We start from the raw sequence: 21,825 nt of genomic DNA, 5'->3' as shown, positions 1-21,825 counted from the left end.
ACAAAGCAGCAGCCTTGAGTCTTTGAAATGCCTCGTCCTCATCCGTTTGGGTGACAAACACTGCAGCGATGTAAGAAAGAGCTGTTAGTTAATTGTTCTCTTATCTCTTTTGTTTACTGTTTTAATCTTGCTCTGTTTTAATTTGTTTTACTCTGTGAAGCCCTTTGTGATTCTATCTGTGAAGGGTGCTGAACAAAATGAAGCTTCCTTACTTCCCTCATGTCTCATCAGAGTAGAATTAACACGTAAACATTTCCCCGTCTTTGCTCTGTGGTTCCTAAGCAGTTTTATCTTTTTTCTGTTTTAATGCAGAAAACAGAAAAACTAGAACCCCCTCCCCCATTACTTTATGTTTCTTAAGGTAAGGGTTCTTTCTTCTAATGAAACCAAAAAGCTCTTGAGTCTACAAAGATGCTTGCACTCCCTATATTTCATACCCATTTTCCAAATGTGAGTGTTCCGATAAGCACGGAGGACTACATGTCCACTCCTGCAATGCAAGAAGAACAAAAAAAAGCCAAGACCTCAGGGATGTATTGTTCCTCTGTCTATTGTTCCTGTGCATTTCAAGGAATCTGCTGTCTTCTTTTATAGCCCGAGACTCCATTAATATAATAAAAAGATGAAGATTGACATCCAAGAAACACGAAGGTGGTTTTTAAAGAAATTGAAAACTGATGAATCATTAAAAGTGGAAAGATTGAGCCATTGCAGGGAGAAACCAATGGATGGAGTGAATAAGGGCATTCTATTTTTTCCTTATTCCTCTTCGTCCATGGTCTTATGAGAGAATTAGGAACATTAGGAATCGTCCCTTTTCCATTCTAGTCCACCAATCCTCCTCCACTGGTGTTCGTCCACCCTCTCCACCTCCTTCCCCACCACCACGCTTCACATCTCATTCTGATCAATGCCTCCACTTGAAATCTTGGCTGAATTCAGATGAAACGCTTTGCCCCCTTCTCACAAATCACACCTGAAAGCCCATTCCTCTCCACTTACACATCTTTCTTTCAGCCGTAATTCTCCTTCAGATATTTTATCCTTACGGTTGCACCACTTTCATTGCAACTCCAATCCCTCTTTGTATGAGGCAAGAGGTGAGCAGCAGAACTGGGAGAGAAGCCAAAGGCTGAGAGGAGTGACTCACCTGAACTGACTGGTCTGATCATGGCCGAGCTGGAATTCTTTTTTTCCTGAGCAGGTTTGTAAATGCTAATCCAGTTTGGCTGTACATTCCCGCTGACAACGAGGGTCAGCTTTCTGTCTGAGATGTAAAGTTCACCTCCTATGACGCAGTCTGGAAATGAAACACCTACTTCCACTCGGCCTTCTGAAACATGAAATGCTGTCTGACTGGAGCCTTTGGCTAATGATGTCACCTGTTTTAACGTTACATATCCTGTCCTTTCAATGTGACGAACTGGGATTCAGACATATACAAGCTTCAACTCTGTTTTAAAAGACAGACATCCTGACTTGAAAAAAATCCAATTAAAAAGAGGATTTTATTTTTCAGATTAAAGCAGAGTGACCAGAACATTTTGGCTTCACCTTTTTAAGAAATTCTAAAATAAGAGGAACGAATGCTGAGGTTGGAGCTGCCAAGAACACCAAGACTAGATTCATGGATACAGAGGACATATGACGGGGGCTGGTGTGAGCAAGGAGGATGCACAGGAAGATGAAGGTGGACGATGGGGGACGCCAAAAGGCAAAGGAGAGGTGAGAATTAACATTGGATTGGTGGCTAAACGATCTGATCCCAAAATGTTCTCATTACAGAAAGAAATAACGATTGCTTCCTGTACTGATGAGACAGCTCCCTGCTGACTTCAGGGGGTGTCGCATCAAAACTGGATTTTTCACTGGAATATGTCACAAACCGCTTTTTATCGGACCGTTCTGATGGATTAGGCAAAAATAGAAAGAGCCATCGGAAAAGCAAAGCCACGGCACTTGTGTCACTCCTTCACTCATTTCACTTGCTAATGTATATTTAAGAGATTTCAGTTCACAACCCTTCATTTTCCAATAAATGTCAGTCTAAATATAGGCTCAGCTTTATGTAAGAGTTGAGCAGAAGGTTGTGTGCACTCTAACGACATAACGATGGGGAAGAATATTAGATCAATCTGTTCCTCCATCAACATGACCATGACGAGAAGGAAAGATACAATTATCCCCTTTTCTTTACACTTGCTTGTGAATTTAAATGTATGATTCTTCGTTTGGATTGATTTTCTTGCATCATTTCAATAGGAAGATCCATGTCAACACTTTTCACTTGGTGGGGTGTGGAGTTTACCATGGCGTCACCTCGATTCACGAATTTTCTAACCTCTTTGGGACAACAGTAAGGGTTTTAATTAAGCCAATCAGTGGTTTTCTCCTATTCTGTCTCCCCATCTTCCGGGAAAACCCTCTTCCTGCCCCCATCTCCATCTCCATCTCTATCCAGTCCCAAAGTGTCACTAAACCTCCTCCCCTTCATATCCACCAGCAGTCTACAGATTTTGGGAAGCTTTGTAATGCTTTTTCCTGAAAGTAGTCCTCTTATTTTATGTTATTTTATCTTAAATTACATCCTTGATTTGTATGTAATAACCTTCATTTATGTTTTTGGGACAGATCAAAGCTCAAAGAAGGCACGGCTCCATGATGATATCTTAGTCTTCCCCAGGTTCAAAATCCTTACACATCCCTACACATGATCACCTGGATTAAATCTTCTAAGAAAAAGAAGAGTTGAGTCGGCAGAAATTTATGGATGGATGGACGGATTTAAAAAAAAAAAAAAACAGGAAAAGGTGACCTACCTTTTGCTTGTGGGCTGCCAGATACCCATGGATCTTCTCAGGCTGCAGGAAGGAGGGGCCTCCATGCACGGCAAAGCGAACGTCCAGCATTCTGTCCTTCGCATCCATCAGGCTAAAGATGTTGACATCATCCGGCGGAACGGAGAGCATCTCTGACAGGAAGTCCACCAGCAGCTCGTAGCGACTGCGATGCTTCCCCCTCATTTCAATGAATTCCTTTGCTGTGACGTCTGAGGAAAACACGAACCAAACGGACGTCAAAGGAAAACCAAGTGGTTTAAAATGAGCATAAAAAAGCCTCTACATTTATGCATCAATCCATCCATCATGAAGAAACTCTGTTAGAAAGGAATACTTGCAACCCAACCACTAACGTCACCATCATATGGAATAGAATCAAGGAGTTTAGCATTGTTTATCTGGCTTCATTTCAGTGCAACAAGTACAGCATCGTGTCTAAGCTGCAGAAGGCAGTGGATCTTTGGCTTTTGGTAAGATGTTAACGAGATCCTCCGTTTTTTTTTTCTTTTTTTTTTTAGCTCAGACTGGAATGGAGACCATCCGGAAATAAAGCTTTAAGGAGATTATAAAGTCTTTACAGCTTAACTCTGATGTTTCACACAGAATACATTAGAAGAAGTTCATCTTCCTTCTGAACTTCACGACATCCCATAATAAAGCAAGATGTGTCTAAAAGTTACGACGCTGAAGCAGATAGACTTCAAACTAAAATCAGTAACCGAAAAAATCCTAAATGTGAGCAGAGAGTTTAGAGTGGACGGGAGAGGAACCGGGCCGTCTGACGTGGCCTTCTGCTCAAGATAATAAGGATAATAGCTTTGCAATCTTTTAATGCATGTGGCGCTTCCAGAGCCTTTTCCAAGTCGCAACATAAAACACTGAAGAAAGACATGACAGAAACCGAGCTTATGAAGATGAATACGGAGCCGTCTACCTGCACCATTACTTAATGTAGGATTGCACCCCTTTTGCGGGGCAGCGTGATTTGATGGCGGCTGTGTTGAATGCAAAATTGATGGCATCTTAAGTTGTTTTCTGACGTGCAATCGCAATGATAACGTATGTTGGAAAATTTCATCCCAAGCAAATTATTGGATGTGGGAACGCTGCAGCCATTAGGATCATTGCAATTTGGCTTCAAGCTTAAACAAAATAAATAAATGAGGAAGGTCACCAAGGACAGCAACCTTCAGTGACTTTAATTATGGGATATTGAAAGGACTTCAGGATGCAAAAAGCTAATTTCCTCAACGTGAAACGTGTGTGTGTAAGAAGTACCTTAAAAGCACAATACATTTCAAATCATTCCCTTTTTTTTAACCAAAGAAATCACATAAAGTTGAACACTACTTTCTTTAACTACGAACTTGAAAAGGAGCCTCATAATGTTATATATGAACCTTTTCATGTAGCATCGCACATAAAAGTCTATAATCAGACTAGATGCATGATATTATTTAAAAAGATGTTCATAAAACACTTAATTGTAACGTCATGAATCCCAAATGGAGTGTTATCATTTGCACCCGTTCTTTATATACTTTCAGACAAATGCCAGTTTGTTTGCTTGTTCTTTCACTAAAATATTTAGTGAAACGTATACGTAAGATGTTATAATTGGACAGAAACAAACTTGAGAAGAAGCTTTTTTTTTATTTTTAGCTCTGTGGCACAGTTGCCACAGATGCCCTTTATTGTTGCATAAAATGTGTCAATTTCTATGGAGCTTTTTAAACGCAGACTTTTAAAGTGCACCAGAGACTTTAGATCTTCAGCTTTACCTACTGCAAGAGCAGGAAACAAGGGACTTTAAAATATTTCATTTTCCAGCAAGAACGCTTTTTTTTTTTTTTTTGTCAACATAGGAGTCAACAACATGACGGTACGAGGCGGCTGAGAGAATTCGTTGGGAAAGATGATTAGGCGGCTGAGTGGGGGAAAAAAATGGAGACGGAGCGTCTGCATTAAAAGACCAGATTAGGAGCTGGAAACAGGGTGAGCAGATACAGTGTGAGGGATTGAGGCGAATGTCGGCTCCCATCAGTCGCTCCAGCTGGAGAAACAAGGACACGGGCAGACAGAGAGACAGCTCAGAGGGCTGGAGGAAGGCTGGTAACTCCTAATACAGAGCGGCAGCATTGCACCTGGCTTTGATCCAGCCTACCGACTCACTTTCGCTTTCCCCTTCCCCACGGCTTGATTGGAGGCGGTGTACAGACACTCTGCTCTCTGTGGGCTTCGAGTTTCTCACAAAGAGGTGCAAAAGAGGAATAAATATCACTCCTGTACATGTATACTAGAGTGAGAGAGAATTCAAGAAGTGGGAAATAACAAACACAATAGTTATTCTGAGGCTGTTGGTTCCTTTTTGTTCAAAGTTTTGAAGTGGAGCGGAAATTTTCTAAAAACAACAAAGTTAAAAACGTTGAGACTCAACTTTACAAAAAAAAATCACCAAAAGCAACTTTTATTTTGTCCTTATATTCCTACTAGAAGAAGATTATGTCAGTGTGACATCACTGCATTATGGTTTATAAGACAGTCATGGTCATCTTATTAGATGCGCTCCCTCACAAAGACATAACACCCATCAGAATAGAAATCTGCTGCATTTAGGCATAAAAATGTGGTGACATTTATTTAAAGTGAAAATTATGGAGTTAAAAAAAAGGAAATTTATGAGGATTTATAAGTGTTTTAGTCGAATTGTTGTGAATCCGGAGCAGACAAAAATCAAAAAGAGCTTATTTGTCCACTGGGTGGGCCACAAGCTCCCTGCTCTGATCTCTCAGAAAGAGGGTGGGCGGGGTTTGCTCTGCGCCAACGGTCCCGCCCACAACTCAGAGGCAAACTTCTGATGTCGCTCTGCAGAAACTATGTCCCAGAAAACAACACAAGATTTTGGAAAAAAACAACATAATAATAAAAATAATTAAAGGAGCACTTTCAAAATAGATCAAAAGATGCTTGGAGTGGGACTTTAACCCTTTAACATTTAAAAAACACACTCACTGACAAACCGTAACTCGTTTACATGATCAACGTGAATCAACTGATTCTGACGCAGAGAGCTGTTGTTAAAATACAAGTTGGACGAAAAAATTTATGAAATATCCACATTATCTACTTGGAAATATTCATTGTGGAGAGAAATATAATTATGTGGATTATTATTGTTTAAAATGTGTAAAGTAGATAAAGGGATATAGGCTTAGATAAGCAATGGCTCTGCCTATCCCCTTTTCAAATGTATATTTTTGAGTTCAGTCTAACAGAGACTTTTCTTTCTTATGAAACACTTTATGATTATTATTACTTTTTATATAATTATTTGTTATAGCTTTGCACGTTTTGTTTTACATGTTTGAAATAAACCTAGATCTGGTCCAAAGGAAGCCTTTCATATCTGCATTATTGTGCAAAACAACGAATGGCTGCTTTTCTCCCCTTCCCAATCTGCTGGAATTATGTATGATTGCGTAAACGGTTTTAGATTTGCGGCAGGCGAAAGAATGTAAAGAATGCTAAAGCTCAGCTGTACAAGAGTTGGGAACAATCCGAGAGTTTCAGAAAAATTAATTGATAAATAATCAACAATTTTTTCTGACACAGCCATCTCTTTGGCTCACAGAAACGGATCCAACGAAGGCGAAATGTTCAACGGGGAGTTCTCATGTCTGTAGAAACACTGCAAAAAATAAATTATGAGGTAAAAAAGAATGTTTCTCGTCATGCATAAAAAAAAACCATTAGGAAAGTTTAGCAACAATAATCCTAGTATAAAAATGTGTCTAGGATTTTTAAAATATTTATATCTCTAAGAATAAAGACACGACATGCATTAAAAAAGCTTAAGATGTGTGCAAACTTGTAAGAAAAGAATAATTTTCTTATTTTTAGGGATAAAAGGAAAAGGCAATGTTGGTTTTTACTCTCTTTTGAGACAATAAATAAATCCATTCATCCGTCCATCTAACATCTATCCATCCATCCGTCCATCTAACATCTATCCATCCATCCGTCCATCTAACATCCATCCATCTATCCATCCATCCGTCCATCTAACATCCATCCATCTATCCATCCATCCGTCCATCTAACATCTATCCATCCATCCGTCCATCTAACATCCATCCATCCATCCATCCATTTAACATCCATCCATCCATCCATCCATCTATCCATCCATCCATCCATTTAACATCCATCCATTTCTTTTCAGAGCACCTTTCATAGAATAGAGCACAAGGTGCTTGACATAAAAGACATATATACAATTTCGCAGGTTAAAACAATAAAAAGCCATAAAACCAGATAGAATAAAAATACAAAAAACAATAAAAGATACAAACATTAAAAGAAAGGAAAGGCTGTGGCTAATAATAGACAGAACTACGTATGTGAATGTTAAGTTAAAAAGATGCATCTTTTAAGGTCTTGTTTTCATGAATTTTTATTCCTAACCACTAATTCTTAGAACTGCGGTGGGAAAAAATGCATTACACTGCACAAAACCCTGCAGCGTGTGTTCTACAGCAGCAAAAAAAAACAAAAGTGAGGCTGGAGTTACCAGAATCAGAACCTACCAGCACAGTAAGCCAGGCTACCAGGAAAGTTTTCTGTAAACACACAAAAGGTCCTCATGGTTTGTGCTCACTGTGTCATTAAATGAGTTTCACAGTGAGGTTTTCTTTCCTGCAATATGGGAACATTTGAAGGACTTTTTGTTTACCACGTTTTTACCTTTTCATCAATATGGAGAACGCAGGAGGGACAGAGAGACGGAGCCTTAATCTCAGTAAGGCAGATTTAACGAGCACTTCCTCTCAGCTTCCTTATTGCATTCCACATTTGTTCTTGAAATGGGATTTAAAATGTCAAGGAGGGTGTAAGTAATGCTCTAAGTAGAATATTTTCATAATCCCTGCGACTGAGAATCAATGAGTGTTTACTCCACAGCTCCATGTGGAAACCTGCAATCCTGGAAACAACCGCTGCTGCCTAAAACCACCCAAACTGCCCAATGGCCTAAACTTTAACATGACCTTGCGTTATTTTAATCCTACAACGGGTTGATGTCAGTGTATTTTTCACATCTGTGAGTGACATATTCCCAGTTCTGCCACAAGTTTCCACTGCATCCTCAGAAGATGCGGCACAGCACTGTTTAAAGGCAGGAGGTTATCTGAAGTGCTGAACGAAGAAAACGCCCCACTGACCCATCAGTTCCCCTATATGCTGCACAAATGAGAACTGAGAGTCTCAAAAATGTTTGTGAATACAATTTAAGATCCATACTTTCATGAATAAATAAAATAATAAACAAGATTCCGAGGAGAATTCAGGAATCCGTCCTGCCGCTGCTTTCTTCCACAAATATTCAAATGTGTTTCCCAACACGCCGCCTCTGGATTTGCCGCCCATTAATTTGCCTCGGCTCACTCTCAGAATGAGAAGAAAATCTCTTTATCAGCTTCCATGAGGCTTGACTCTCACTTGCAGCTTTTCCTTCCTCCATTCTCGTTCTGCGCTCCTTCTGAAGGCGTCGGTTGGCCTCCTCGCCCGCTTCCATTAAACATATAATAATATCTGTGAAATCATTAAAATCCTTCAACCATGTCCCATTCCTCCAAAGTGAATTTAGTGCGGAGCGCTGCAGCGCGTCAGGTGAAGATGGATGCAGCTCAACATGTGAGAGGAATGTGCTGCCTGAGCAAATCCAACACTAATTATTTTACCTATGTAAGTACAGCAGAAGACAACTGAGACCCCACGAGCAAGGAACGCCAATAACAGAGGGAGGACCGTTTAAAAGGAAAAAAAAATATTGAATTAACAAGACCATCAACGTTATTGTTTTAATGGTTTGTAAAAGTTTTATTGGTCTTGAGGCTTCTTATCTCAATGATGTCTTTAAATGATGAGCCTCACTGACCCTGAGGTTCTCCGGACTTTTAGTTGTTCCTAAAGAGAGGACCAAGACTTACCGTAAGGCCTCGTTCCCATTGTTGTTATTATCAGACAAAGATGAAGAAACAATCCATACAAGCTTCTCTATGCTTTGCACAATAACAAAAGCACCTTTTCTACACGACTTTTGAACAATCTTAACTGAGCATTTGGGGTGTTACAATCCAATCCATATCAAAATTTGTTGTTGCCGATCTGATTCATAGTAACTATTGGTTCATTTTTTAAACATCCGATTCGCTGACTAAAATTCGATCCAGGACATCTTTAGCCCAACTTCCAGCAGTGTGACTCAGAGAGAAATACCTGGTACTGAACAGAGGGGCTGAAGATTTCCAGAATCCTTGGATTTTCATCAAGATCATCAAGTGTAAATGAAATATGTGTCCAAACAAACAAGTAAACTAGAATGAATGTCAAATCCATTCACATTTTAGTTTCCTAAAGTTCAGCCCAATGTTGTTTTTCCACATTCAAAGAATCCAAAGGGAACATTCTTAGAACATTCTAGAACACTGGATGGTGTTCTAGGAAGTGTTTCCCCACAAATTAATGTATAAGTATCCAATTTTAACTTTCTTTTAGTCCCAGTGTTTTCTTATGGGATCTTTGTCTCGGGGCTTGCCGGCTTAATCCGTGGTTGTTGCGTTGTTTTGTTTTTTTTAGAAATAAAGTTTGATTTGATTTGATTTATTCTGCATCCATTTGCCAAAAAGTTAAGGCCTGTTCACACCGGGACGAATTTCGCCCGCGATTTTCGCCGACGTTTAACGCCTCGTGACTAAACAAAGGGCACCAATGTCAGTGTGCACACCGACGCGGAAAAAAAAGCCACGCGTCAAAGCGTCACTTTTTAAAAAACGCCCCGGGTTCGTTTTTTTGGTTCGACGCGCAGCTTCGAAAACTATACGACCAATGAGAACGGCGCTTTTGCACACGTGTCTGGAGCTTCTGAAGTTACAGTAAAACACAACTTGGGGGCGCTCAAACACAAAACTGCCTTTCTGAGCACACATACCAGCGAAGAAGATAGACGCCAAGTAGCGTCTACACTCCTGCGAAGAAATAATGACGGACATTCTAAAATATCCCGAACCAAGCACCAGTTGGAGCTACTGGTGCTTGAAATATTCATGTTTTCTTTGTTTGATTCTGACAAGCGCGTAAATACTTGCTCTCTTCTTCTGAGTGAAAAGCGACTTTAAGAAGCCTTAAGTTGCGCAGCGCCACCTTGTGTACAGGAGTATTTCTGTTTTATATTAAGCGCCATCTAATGTCAGGGAATGAAATTGCATGTTCACACAAACACAAAAAACGTGGATAAAAACGCTGGCGAATAACGGCTGGCGAATATTCGTCCCGGTGTGTACGGGCCTTAAGTCTTACCTGCCAGGCGAAGGGAGCCAGAGTTGTAGATGGCATCATCTCTCAGCTCCCTCACGTGCACAGTCACCGTGGAGACAGCATCAGGCCAGACTCCATCGGACACACGGACCTGGAACTGGTAGGTGCCGGTAGGAGCGTTTTCCTTGATTATTAGAAATCCTGTTCGCTTGTTCAGGATGAAGTAGCTGAGGGGAAGAACAAATGCGCAATTACCAATACCACAGTTTATTCGGGGTGGACTGGGGTCGCTCAGACTGATGCCCAGTACTGAATGGTAGTTTGAGCACAGGTGACGAGTGAATTCACCGCATGGTCCAACCTTTCCTTAATGAATTGAAGCCTGAGAAGGTCAAGCTGTTCAATCCTGGAATAACCCCTGCAGGCTGCTCATTAGTCATCAAGCTGCAGATCTCAAAGGGGGCTGCAGAAATTATTCCTTTCTGTGGTCTGACAAGTGAAATTAAAGCCCTGCATAACTGCAAACCCATCCATCTAAAGCTCCACAGCAGAATTATAAACATTGCTGCTCACAGCATGATCTTCTCAAACAGGCCATCGTGCAACAAATAGGAGCTTCATTGTCACGGCCTCACATTGAGATTCTCATTAGTGAGAAATCCCACAATAAAACAAACAGATCAGCAAAGTCTAGGGGTCTGTTTGTTGATACATTTGTGTAGCTAACATTGTTTTAGGCTGTAAGTCATACTTTTCAGTAATCCCCCATGAGGGTCGAGCACTGTGCAAAAAAAGGAGCGTTTTGTCGTAAAACTCTTGTAGATCCTTCAGCATCAAATCTTGAAGGATCTCTGGGTTTACTAAGAGGGGAGAGGCGGTTGTGAGGGAGATGAAGAGAGGAGGTTCACCTTTGAAGGGGGAGCCTCAAGCTGCATTTGCCCCAAAGAGTTTCAACGTAAAGTCAGTGTACAGACGCGATCTGAGGGCCTGTGAGACATTTTGAGCGTCAGGCGCAGCGAAAATTCCGACATGGCGCGATGCGTCCACAGTTTAGAACTTTGGTGAAGAATTCACATTAACCAATCAGGAAGTCAACTTTGGCCCATGACATGTTGATGACGTGATCAGTAGTTGGAGTCCAAACCCAACATGGAGGAGAATCTGATCATTTTCTTCCTGAACTTCATATTATTTTTCTTATTTTTGTTTTTTACTCATCTGACTGATGCGGGACAGCAAGTCATCAGACTGGGTCACAGAGACACAGAAGTACCGCTGAAAGTGTCATTCAGACGCAGCTCCTGCAGTAGATGGTGAACCTCACCGTACTGGGAGAGTCTCTGAGTGATCTCCTGAACCACGGAGACGTGATTATTGATGCCTTTGTAGAACTCTTCACAATTCACAACACAATACAACGAAATTACAGTGCAATTTTTTCCGGTTGAATAAAAAGTCAAGTAAGAGTAGAAAACTAAAAACTGCGAAATAAGACAATATAAGAAAGATATGTTAAAAAATATACAACAAAATATAAAAAGGAGGTCACACCTTCTCCGGTTATTGCACACTTCCCTAATAAATAAACTTTATTTATTAGGGAAGTGTGCAATAACCGGAGAACTTCATCGGTGTCTTCCATACATCAACTTTATATTATGAGATCTATAGATATATAGTTAATACATTGCAAAAACATAACATTTCACCAGTTTTAAAGGGTCTTATCAAACTTCATATAAGACAAAATTAACGATCAGTAAGATATCATTATTTCAGACATTTGATCCTGAACCTGTTGAGTCATTTGATCCTAAAAGGATATTTTTTTCCCTGTAATATTTGTAACATTTTTCAGCAGAATCTTTTTTGTGGTGGTGAGCGGTTTTGTTTTCAAGAAATAGACTCGTTTGACTTTGATTGATAATGACACAGTTTAAATGTATTTAACAAAAGCAGAACAAAAGTTTGAAAGTAAATATACACATACATTATTTATAAGGTAATTCTATTCTAGAATGTGTAACTATTGTCTAACATTAAGATGACTATAGTCTGGAAATAAGAACAGTTGACTTAAAAGAACACAGATTTGTAGATAGATATGAGTGTAAATATAAATATGAGTGTTCAAAACCAATTTTTAGATTTAATTTTTGCCACAACCTATCTTGATAAATGTTACCTAGATTCCAAATTCTCAATACCAAACTCTATTTCCATTGGCAGACTCTTTACTAAAAACAAGGCAAAACAAAGGCAGTGGATTCCTTCCACTGCACAAATCGTGTAGATGCAGCATTCTCCTGTACCTCAAAGTTTGGACTACAATACAACTAGATATAAATATATATTCCATACTAGTTTCCATTGTGAATGTTTTCTGTCAAACGCAGAGTTTTATTTATTTTTGACTTTTAACTAAACCACAGATATAAAAAATTTTCTAAATCAAAGTCTACATTTATTGAACAATGTGTTAGTGAAATGAAAATTTTAAGAGGAGCAAAGCACAGCCTGTTTATTATTGTCATGAATAGTTTTAGAGGGGAACAGTTTGAGCCGCGGCTGGTGTGAACATCACAAAGAACGACTCCGTAAAAGAACATCAAAGATGAAAATCATTAAAAAGAAATGAGCAAAATAATAAAATTAGAAATGACGCATACTGCACTATCTAATTACACAAGTGAATTATGTAACACAGCTGCTCTGTGTGTGGAGTTATATTTTGTTTAGGAGTCTGACAGTTCAAGGATAAAAGCTGCCTCCATCCGTCTGGTTCTCTGCTTCTCCACCTCCAGCTATTGGCCACAGGAGCAAAAAGACAAAAGTCCAGGGTGAGGTTTATCCATAGGGACCTGAAAATGTCATCTGGTAAAGATGGGATGTGTTTTGTGCCGTTTAATCACCATCTGTGGGGCATTCCTGTAGGAGTGCTGGGATACTGTATATAATGGAACTTTCTATCCTGGACCGAAAAAGGGAGGCCATCAGTTATTTTTCCACACCATTTTTTCTCCAGACTTTGAGGAGGTGCAGAAATTTCTACTGCCAGAGACATATTGGTTTTTCCAGGTGAGATTTTGTGCACTCCCAGGAATTTGTAACAGAAGACCCTCTTCACCCAACAATTGATGTGTAGTGGGGCCTCCGAAAGTCCAGCACCACCTCCTCTGCATGGTTTTTCAGCCCCATGGAGACGACTGCAAATCCATTAGGATTTGAGATAATACTGCTGTGTCATCAGCAAACATTATTGGGGCTCACTGAGAGTCAGAAACAAATGAAGAAGTATAAAAAAACCATTTATGATGGTAATTTAAAGCACATTTCAGATGATGTGGAGAATATGGCACTTCCTGCAGCTCTGGAGATAACTGTTTTCATGTGTTTAATTAGAGTTTCCAGACAGAATATTCAAATCCTCCAAGGAAACAGCATCATTTTCTGAGCAGTCTCATTAAACTGTGGAGTAATTTCCATGTTCAGATTGTGCAGGTGCTTGTTTCGAAAATTCAAGCTTCAAATAAATCTACACTTCTCATATGATTAAAAGATTTCAGACATTTTGTTTCCTTTGAGGGAGACATCAGCTGCAAACAGCATCTCACTGCAAGCCTGCATTTATTTGGAAAGCTTCCCAAATCCACATTGTTCACTGAAAACATTTTTTTACTGCAATCTTCAACAAAGTTAAACAGCTGAGGATGTATCCTCCAACAATTGAGTTTCAACATTTCTGGCAACATTTTTACAAGTTAATAGTATACATGAATTAAATGTTTTTTTTTTAATAAGGTCATAGCTAAAGATGGAAAGGAAAGAATGTTTTTCCTGTATTTTCTGGAAAATGAACTCATTTATGCTATTGGTTATGGCTACAAATGAAATTTGGACAAAAAATGGTCTTGCTTTCGGCCACTGCGTGGTATAGTGTACTTAAATTAGTACAATTCTAAGGCATATTTTTGACTGTAAAACAGGTGAAATGTAGTGTTTTTGCAGTGCATTGACCATTTATTTGTATATGTCATATGTTATGTGAGTGGTCTTAGCCCTGCCTATTTGGCCTTTTTAGTAGTGTTGGTAAATTGGACAGTTTGGCTGACGCTAGAGATTATCCAATCAATTAGTTTTTATCTTTGGATTAGACTAGATACCACTTTAAAAACTCAACTATTGTTTTAAGGCTGTGTCACACAGCCACTATGAACATTTTGTGCATATTGCATGGATAAAAATTTGTCATACGTGAATCGAATTGCAAAAAGTGAGAAAAGTTGTGGTTTTTAGGTGAAATTTTCACAGATGTATCACGAATTAACCACGTTAAAACCATGGAAGAAGTAATAGACCACACAAAGAACACGTCCCTTAACGTAGAACATGAACCGTGTGATTATTTCCCTGTTTACATGCAATGCATTAATGATTCGTGTGTCAATAACGTTATTTAAATGTGATATGTGCGCCATGTACTCAATATAAAAGTTATACATCAGTTGCACTTATATAGCGCTTTCTACCCTCTTTCGAAGGCCCCAAGCGCTTTACAGTCACAATCCCATTCACCCATGCACACACACATGCACACACACATTCACACACTGATGGCGGCTCCGCTGCCGAACACTGGCGCCAAGCTCCCACCAGAGGCAAGGTGGGGTGCAGTGTCTTGCCCAAGGACACTTCGACACATAGGCGTGCAAGGCGGGAATCGAGCCTGCGATATTACGATCATGGGTCGACTGCCCTACCGCTGCACCACGGCCAATTTATTCATTCATTCATTTTCAAATCCGTTTGTTCCCTTTCGGGGTCACAGAGCTTCCATAGTCTATCCCGGCCACTCATGACCGGAGGCAGGGGACACCCTGGAAAGGTCAAATCATTCCATGATTTAAAGAAATAAATATCATCAATAAACTGGAAATAACAGGATGTTTTGGTGGAAAAGCCTGATTTCTGCCAGACCTATTAAACTAAACAAGTCCAAACAGCAGCTGTCTGACAAAATAAAACACAAAATCGTCCACATCAGTATTTTGCTCATTCGCCAATTCTTTTGGAAAAAACAGCAGCTTAAAACGAACAATTTTTCCTGAATATTTACACAAAAAACATTTAGATACTGGTCCAAAACTGGAAAATTAAAAAGATCAAGATTATCTCCCAAAAACAAAAGATTGTGACCTGAGTTTGAATCTGTTGATCTTTTTACAGTTAATAAATAAAGAAAGGAGAAAAAGTCAACAAACAAAGCTGGCTTTGAAAGAGTTTTAAAGCTATTTAAAGCTTTTATTGTATGAATTGAAAAAGTGAATTTCATCTTTAAACTGATTTACGACAGCAGAAAATCAGAAAAAAGAGATGAATGGAAGCAATTTAGAAATGGTTGCTGTGAAATCAACACAATTAGAGTTTGGATTCAATTTTAGGTTAACTGAGTTTATGACTGTCTAGTTAGAATCGAATAATATTGAGTAGTACTAATATTTTCTGCTGCATATATCTCTGTTCAGCCTGCCAGACAGCTTATGTGATCCAGATTCAACCAGCTTTTTTCACTGGATCCAAATAATCTGCATGCAAGCATAAAAAAGAGCATATATCGTGGTGTAAGGCCTTTTCAGATAAGTCTGTGTGTATCTTTGTGAGGCAGACGTGTCTGAAGGTGCTTTGAGAGGCAAAGACCTCAAAGTTTGAGCCACAGATAATATTCCAACCATCATCATAGTCTATTTAGGAACTTTCTGTTACACAATTTGACGTCCTAACAGATTACATTAAGGTAAAAAAAAAATCAGTTTGGTCCTTTTACTCCATGGTGACCTTACTGAGAAAATGCAATCATTTATGTTTAATTAAAGTTAGTTTAAAGCTTAACAACCGTGAATCAAACAATAAACCACAAGTTTGTCTTTCTACTCTGTCTATGTTCTACGTCTATTTAAGTTAGATTACATGTTTTCAGATTTTCCCATCACGTCTAAGGTAAAAGTGTTGATGGTCTGAATGCTTTACCTTGGCACGTGTCCTTCAAACACGTAGGTCTTGTTGTCCCAATCATCGGGGTCAGGAGAGTAAACCTTTCCAAGCACCGTTGTTGGCATTCGACCTGCACAAAGAGGATGAATCGCATCATGAGCTAATGCTGGTTATGTGGCAAATGGTACAAGAAATACAAATCTAAAGAAAAGCCTCATGCTCAGTCTTTAGGCTTCACTGTTTTGTGTTAGGTCAGTGTTAGACCCAATAATAAAATTACTGTTTGACGGCGTTTAAAAAAAATCCTTTTAATTGTGATTTATTCAAAAAAAAACATCAAACTTTGAAAACGTCAATTTCAATGACAGATTTTATTAACGTTTTTTTAATTTTTTTTTATTAGAAGCTCTTTAAAAAACTTAAATGAACTGAGGTGCTGTCTTTTTAAGTGAAATACCATCAATGAACATGATCAACTGTGATTCAGCAGTAGAAAAGGTCTTTCATAGCACAGCTTTGCTGTGAGGTCTAAACAGGACTGAGCTTGATGTGATGAACCGCGGGATAAACTGTCTGGGCTTGCTTAGGTAACACCTACATAGAACAATGTGATGCACAGACATAACACACTGATGCCAAAAAGAACCACTGAGAAAGCAGCATTCAAAACGCATTTGTACAGGAGAGATGGCATGGAGGAGATTAATTGATAAGGTCAAGGGCCAATCAGGACGCAGAACATGAAGACCCACGAAACCTCAAGATCACAAATGTTAGATTGTAATATAGTGAGGGACTACTGTATTGGTTTTTATTTCATATTTCTAAAATTACATTTTCAAAACACAGCACAAGGGTAAATGAGAAATATATAAAAGGTTTAAAATATATCTTTATACATTCAAGTTATTAGAATTGACAAACAGCAGCCATTTAATGTAGTTTATTTTTGCCTGTTCACATGAGGTTCACATTAGGTAGGACAAATCAGACCAAGCTAGAATTATTACCAATTTTAAAATAAATCTCTTTAAAACACTGGAAAGTCTACTGGACAGCTAAAGCTTTGTCCAAAGTTAACCATTTAACCGTCCGACTGTCAGGCAGGAAGGCGTCGGGTCCCATTCTTAGTCTTTGGTATGACTTGACTGGATTGGAACTGACGACATCCCAGTCTCAAGGTAAACACTCTACCACTTTATTAAATTGGTTCATTGAGTAGGTTAAATTCAACTCATGAAACTAATCCAAGCATAAAGCTAAATTAAAGTCAGATGAACTTAGAAAAATAACTGAGACAGAATTAATAGTTTTATAACTATTTTTATTTTTGATTTGTTGACCCTTAAAAAAATATAAAGAAACGGTTTGAAAATGTCTTTAAAGAAACAACATATTTTTTTCTTTTTTAAGGTATCCAATGCCAACATAACACCCCCTTAAAGAGAACAAAAAGCCCTCTCACCTCTATGACTGTTGATGAAAATGTGTTTCTCGCCTGCCACGTGCTCGTGGTCATTTTGGTCACCAATGGTCACAGTCAGAGTGCTGGTCACTGTTTGGGCTGGATGACCACTGTCCCTTATGACGACAGGAATTAAGAACTCCTTCTGCCGCTCGCGGTCAAATGTCCTCAGGGCAGTCAGAGTTGCAGTTCCGTTCAGGTTATCCTGCAGGTAGAAATCGTTGCCATGGCGATAGTCAGCAGGCACGCTGAAGTGGAACGGTGCTCCGTTCTCGGGGGAGTCTAGGTCTATGGCTCGGAGAAGGGTGGACGTTTGGTTCAACCTCACTACCTAAACAAGGAGACGGAGGATGAATTGTTGATTTGTTAAATTTCACAGCATCAGATTCACACGTGGAAAACAAGCTCCACCTACCTGTGGTCCTGCCACATTCTCAAACACTACTGGGCTGTAGGCAGCCTCAAATTCTGGTCCGTTATCGTTTATATCCAATAGAGGCAGCTGAACTGTTGCACTTCCTGTTAGTGCTGGAACCCCGTGATCGGTTGCCATGACAACCAAGTGATGCTGTGCTACTTTCTCTCGATCCAGTGGTCGTGCAACCGACAGCACACCCGACTGATCAATGGTGAACAGCCCGTCAGGGTCCGATTCTGCAGACAGGCTATAGGTGATGTCCCGGTTCTGGCCTGAATCTGAGTCACTGGCCACCAAACGGGCCACACTGGTTCCCACAGAGATGTCCTCGGGCAGTGGCGCCAGTGACAGGAAGTGTGGAATAAAGACAGGTGCATGGTCATTGAAGTCCTCAACTTCTACCACGCATTGCAGAAGGCTGGAGAAGTCCAGGTCTTCCACCTAAAACACAGATCACACTGGTACCGCTATGGAGGAAGGTTTTCAAATTAAAATAATGGAGGGTTGCTGTCTGTAATTGATTATTCGTCTCATGGAGACATATCCGTACTGTTCTGTTTCCATCTAATATAGTGCAAAACAAGATACGCTCATCCCCCAGCGTGTCTGCTGTGTGGCATTGAAGTTTACAGTTAAATATTATCCATAGGTTGATCACAGCCAAGAACTGCCTTGTGAATTTGAAAAAGAAACCCTTAATTTGGACTCTAATGGTTTGGTTCAAAAACCATAACAAAGTGCTGAAAAAAAGGTTTAAGACCCACTTCAGTGAAAATTCTGTTTTTGGTGTTTTTAACATGTTATTGTTGCATTTTTGCGATGATGGATGACATTTATAACAGAAATTAAGCTTAAATTTGCATTTCTGAGTACCGGTACTTCTTTATTCAAATCGTTGTTAATCAAAACATTTTATTGAAAAAGGAGCCAAATTGTGACATAGAAAACACGTTGTGCAGGCCACAAGCTTTGATAAATAGGAGGGGAAGGGCAGTGGGGTTGCTCTGCAGGAAGGGTACCGCCCACATCTCAGAGGTAAATTTCGAATAAATTTCTGCTGCTCTGCAGAAAATATGCCCTCGAAAACGGCACTGTTTTTTTTTTTTTTTTTTTTTTTTTTTTTTTGGTTAAAAACGTCATAATCACGATCAAAAGACCCACTGGGGATGTTTTGAAAGTAGATCTAAAGAAGATGGAAGTAACTTTTTGAAACGTATGATCATTAGGAATCTGTCATATGAGAATTTCCTTTTCAGAAAAGGTGATGGTAAGTTTTGGTTTTACAATTTAAAATCAACTAACTTTTGCATAAAATTCTTACATAAAAACAATATTTACAGGAATTTTCATGCGTTTTCTGGAAACTGCATCCAATTGGAAACAAACTTCAGCCATTGCTGCTCGTCTATGCCTATATTTTTTTTAACACTTTAAACTAAGACTATGTTTTCCATACAAATACACTGCTTACTTATAAGATCTTGTAGATTTAGAAAGGAAAACATGACACACCTGCTGGGATTTGCGGAAGTCCCACTCACCTTAAGTGTGAGGTTGAACCTCTGCTCGCTGTGCCGCTCATAGTCCAGGCGCTTCTTCAGCTTCAGGACGCCGCGCTGCTCCTGCTTGTGACTGACCATGTAGAACTTCTGCTCTGGGTCTCCAGCCACGATGCTGAAGGTCAGCTGGGCGTTTTCCCCAGTGTCTCTGTCCTCCGCTGAGAGCCCCAGAACCTGAGAATGAGCAGTGACAGATGGAAATAATGGATGCTGGGAAAAAAACTGAGATGACTGTGAAGGTTAAAATATAGTTTACCTTCAAATAAAAAAAAGGAATGGATAAGTATTTTATTGAAAAAGTGAAGAACCTAAAAGTTTCTTACCAACGTTATATATATATACAACATATTTATGTGTGTGTATATACACGTACCATAAAATTTGTGTTGCAGTTTTCATCTGAGCCTGAGTCTGATTTAGCTGATTAGCCTTTGTTTACAGGACAAACTGTTTGCAAAACACATTTGCAACTCTTAACATCTCCTGCCCAAGCTCCATGTATTGACTTATAGCTATTTGCTTAATATATTCTACAGGTATGCTGATTTGATTTGCATATATATAAGTGGGGGCAAACATTACCCTTTGGAGAATTGTTACTAGGCAAAAAATACTTTTTTTGCACATAATGTTCACACCTTATACAGCATTTAGCTATAATAGCCTTCAAAGACATAATTGGTTTAAATACAAGCATCTGATTGAACTCAGTGGCAGCCTCTATTGATTGTATGTGACTCATTTCATTGACGTTGTGTTTTGTTGCATGACTGGATTCTCACTCTGTAACCAGTCAGCCGCCTTGATTGTGGTTTTTCGGGAGTTTATGTGTCAGCTTCTTTTCTGTCAAAAGCACACTCAGGGGCTCGGATTACAAAGAGCTAAATGTCTAAGCCAAAAATGCTATATGCCCTTGTGAAACGAGGAATATTTAGAGCTAACCTTGCCTGTTGGCCAAAAAGTACGAGAATGGATTTTCTTTTTGGATGAATACTTTGTGAATTCTTTGGAAAACATGTGTTTCAAGCATTGGCAGTAATTGAGAACTGGACTGATCAACCCCTTCCCCCTTCCATTTCAGATAGGAAGTACCCGCTGGTATCAAAAAGCCAATATCCCATAGACTTCTATACAGAAATTAACAGGCATTACTCAGTCATTCGATTGCTCGGAATCATTGTTCTTGCTCTACTACCGTTTATTAACATGTTATTGCTAATCCTAATTTTTTTCATGATACTTTTGCTGTAGTGCAAGTAATTAAAAAAATATAAACTTACCAATCAGAGATGCCTTAGTAAAAAAGTATATGACTTGGTGTCAAATATTTGAAGCAATTGATTGACAGATTCTCTTTCAGTGGAAAGGTCCATCTAACATGTTCACTCCTGGTTGAAAACAGGGGTTGCCATAGAAACATAGATGGACCAATCACGTCTTAATGAGGACATCTGGTTTCAACACGGTGACAGATGTATTGCGGAAAAACTGCGACTAAATTGACTTAATTTGGTTGGAACCCGAAGCGAAGCATTTTCTATCGGTGACATCACACACGATCCGTCCAGTTGTATTACACAGTCAATGGTTTTGTGACTCAAGACTGCTAAAGGGTCTATATCTTGTTTTTCTTAAGCTTTTTGAAGAAAACTATTTCCATATACATGATAATGCATTACCTTTGGCACACTGAAGAATAATTTATTAGGAAATATGAGTTATTTTCGCAAATCATTTTTCTACCCTGAAGTAAGACAACTGGATCTCAGAGGCTCCGGCTTTCTCTCCTTTTGGGTGCCGCCCATTTCATGATATCAACCTAGAGTCGGCCGCGGCAGCGTGTCAGTGTTTTGCCCACGAAAACAAACAACATCTGAACTTTTGCAAAGACGGATTTACATATAAAATGAAAGTGTATAGCCGAGCACCACTAGCTCCATGGAGAAAGTGGGTGTGTTAGCCTGGGGGCGGTGCTGACAGCGCAGACTCTTCCTGGAAGGGGCGGTTCTCACTTATCTACGTCAGCCTGTGAGGACCCACTCGTTTTCATGGATTGGGAGGGGCTAAAGCTCAGAGAACCATGAATGGATCAAAATCCCGCTTTGGATTGTTTTTTTGTGAGGAATGAACATTATAATACACCTAAAAGTTTATTTGACATGATATAGGCCCTTTAATAATCACTAATAAAGGCAACCCTGCTTGAATGTGAAGAATCCGTGTTCTTTACAGAGATGA

General features: G+C 39.4%; 1 protein-coding gene across 1 annotated transcript in view; it reads right to left on the bottom strand.

Moving 5' to 3' along the window:
* Window positions 1–21,825, bottom strand: part of si:ch211-186j3.6 (neural-cadherin) — a 445,044-nt gene that overhangs the window by 125,371 nt on the left and 297,848 nt on the right. Inside the window, exons 20-25 of the mRNA XM_023953704.2 lie at window positions 19,570–19,761; window positions 18,026–18,469; window positions 17,611–17,941; window positions 16,182–16,275; window positions 10,197–10,381; window positions 2,820–3,049 (exon numbers count right to left, since the gene is read on the bottom strand). Of these exons, the coding sequence (XP_023809472.1) occupies window positions 2,820–3,049; window positions 10,197–10,381; window positions 16,182–16,275; window positions 17,611–17,941; window positions 18,026–18,469; window positions 19,570–19,761 (1,476 nt within the window). The remainder of the gene's footprint in view (window positions 1–2,819; window positions 3,050–10,196; window positions 10,382–16,181; window positions 16,276–17,610; window positions 17,942–18,025; window positions 18,470–19,569; window positions 19,762–21,825) is intronic.

Source organism: Oryzias latipes, chromosome 3 (genome assembly GCF_053564925.1).
Source record: "Oryzias latipes strain Hd-rR chromosome 3, Olatipes_Hd-rR_3.1".
NCBI lineage: Eukaryota > Metazoa > Chordata > Actinopteri > Beloniformes > Adrianichthyidae > Oryzias > Oryzias latipes.
The sequence above is the reverse complement of the archived record's forward strand: the minus strand, read 5'-3'. Positions and strand labels throughout refer to the sequence as shown.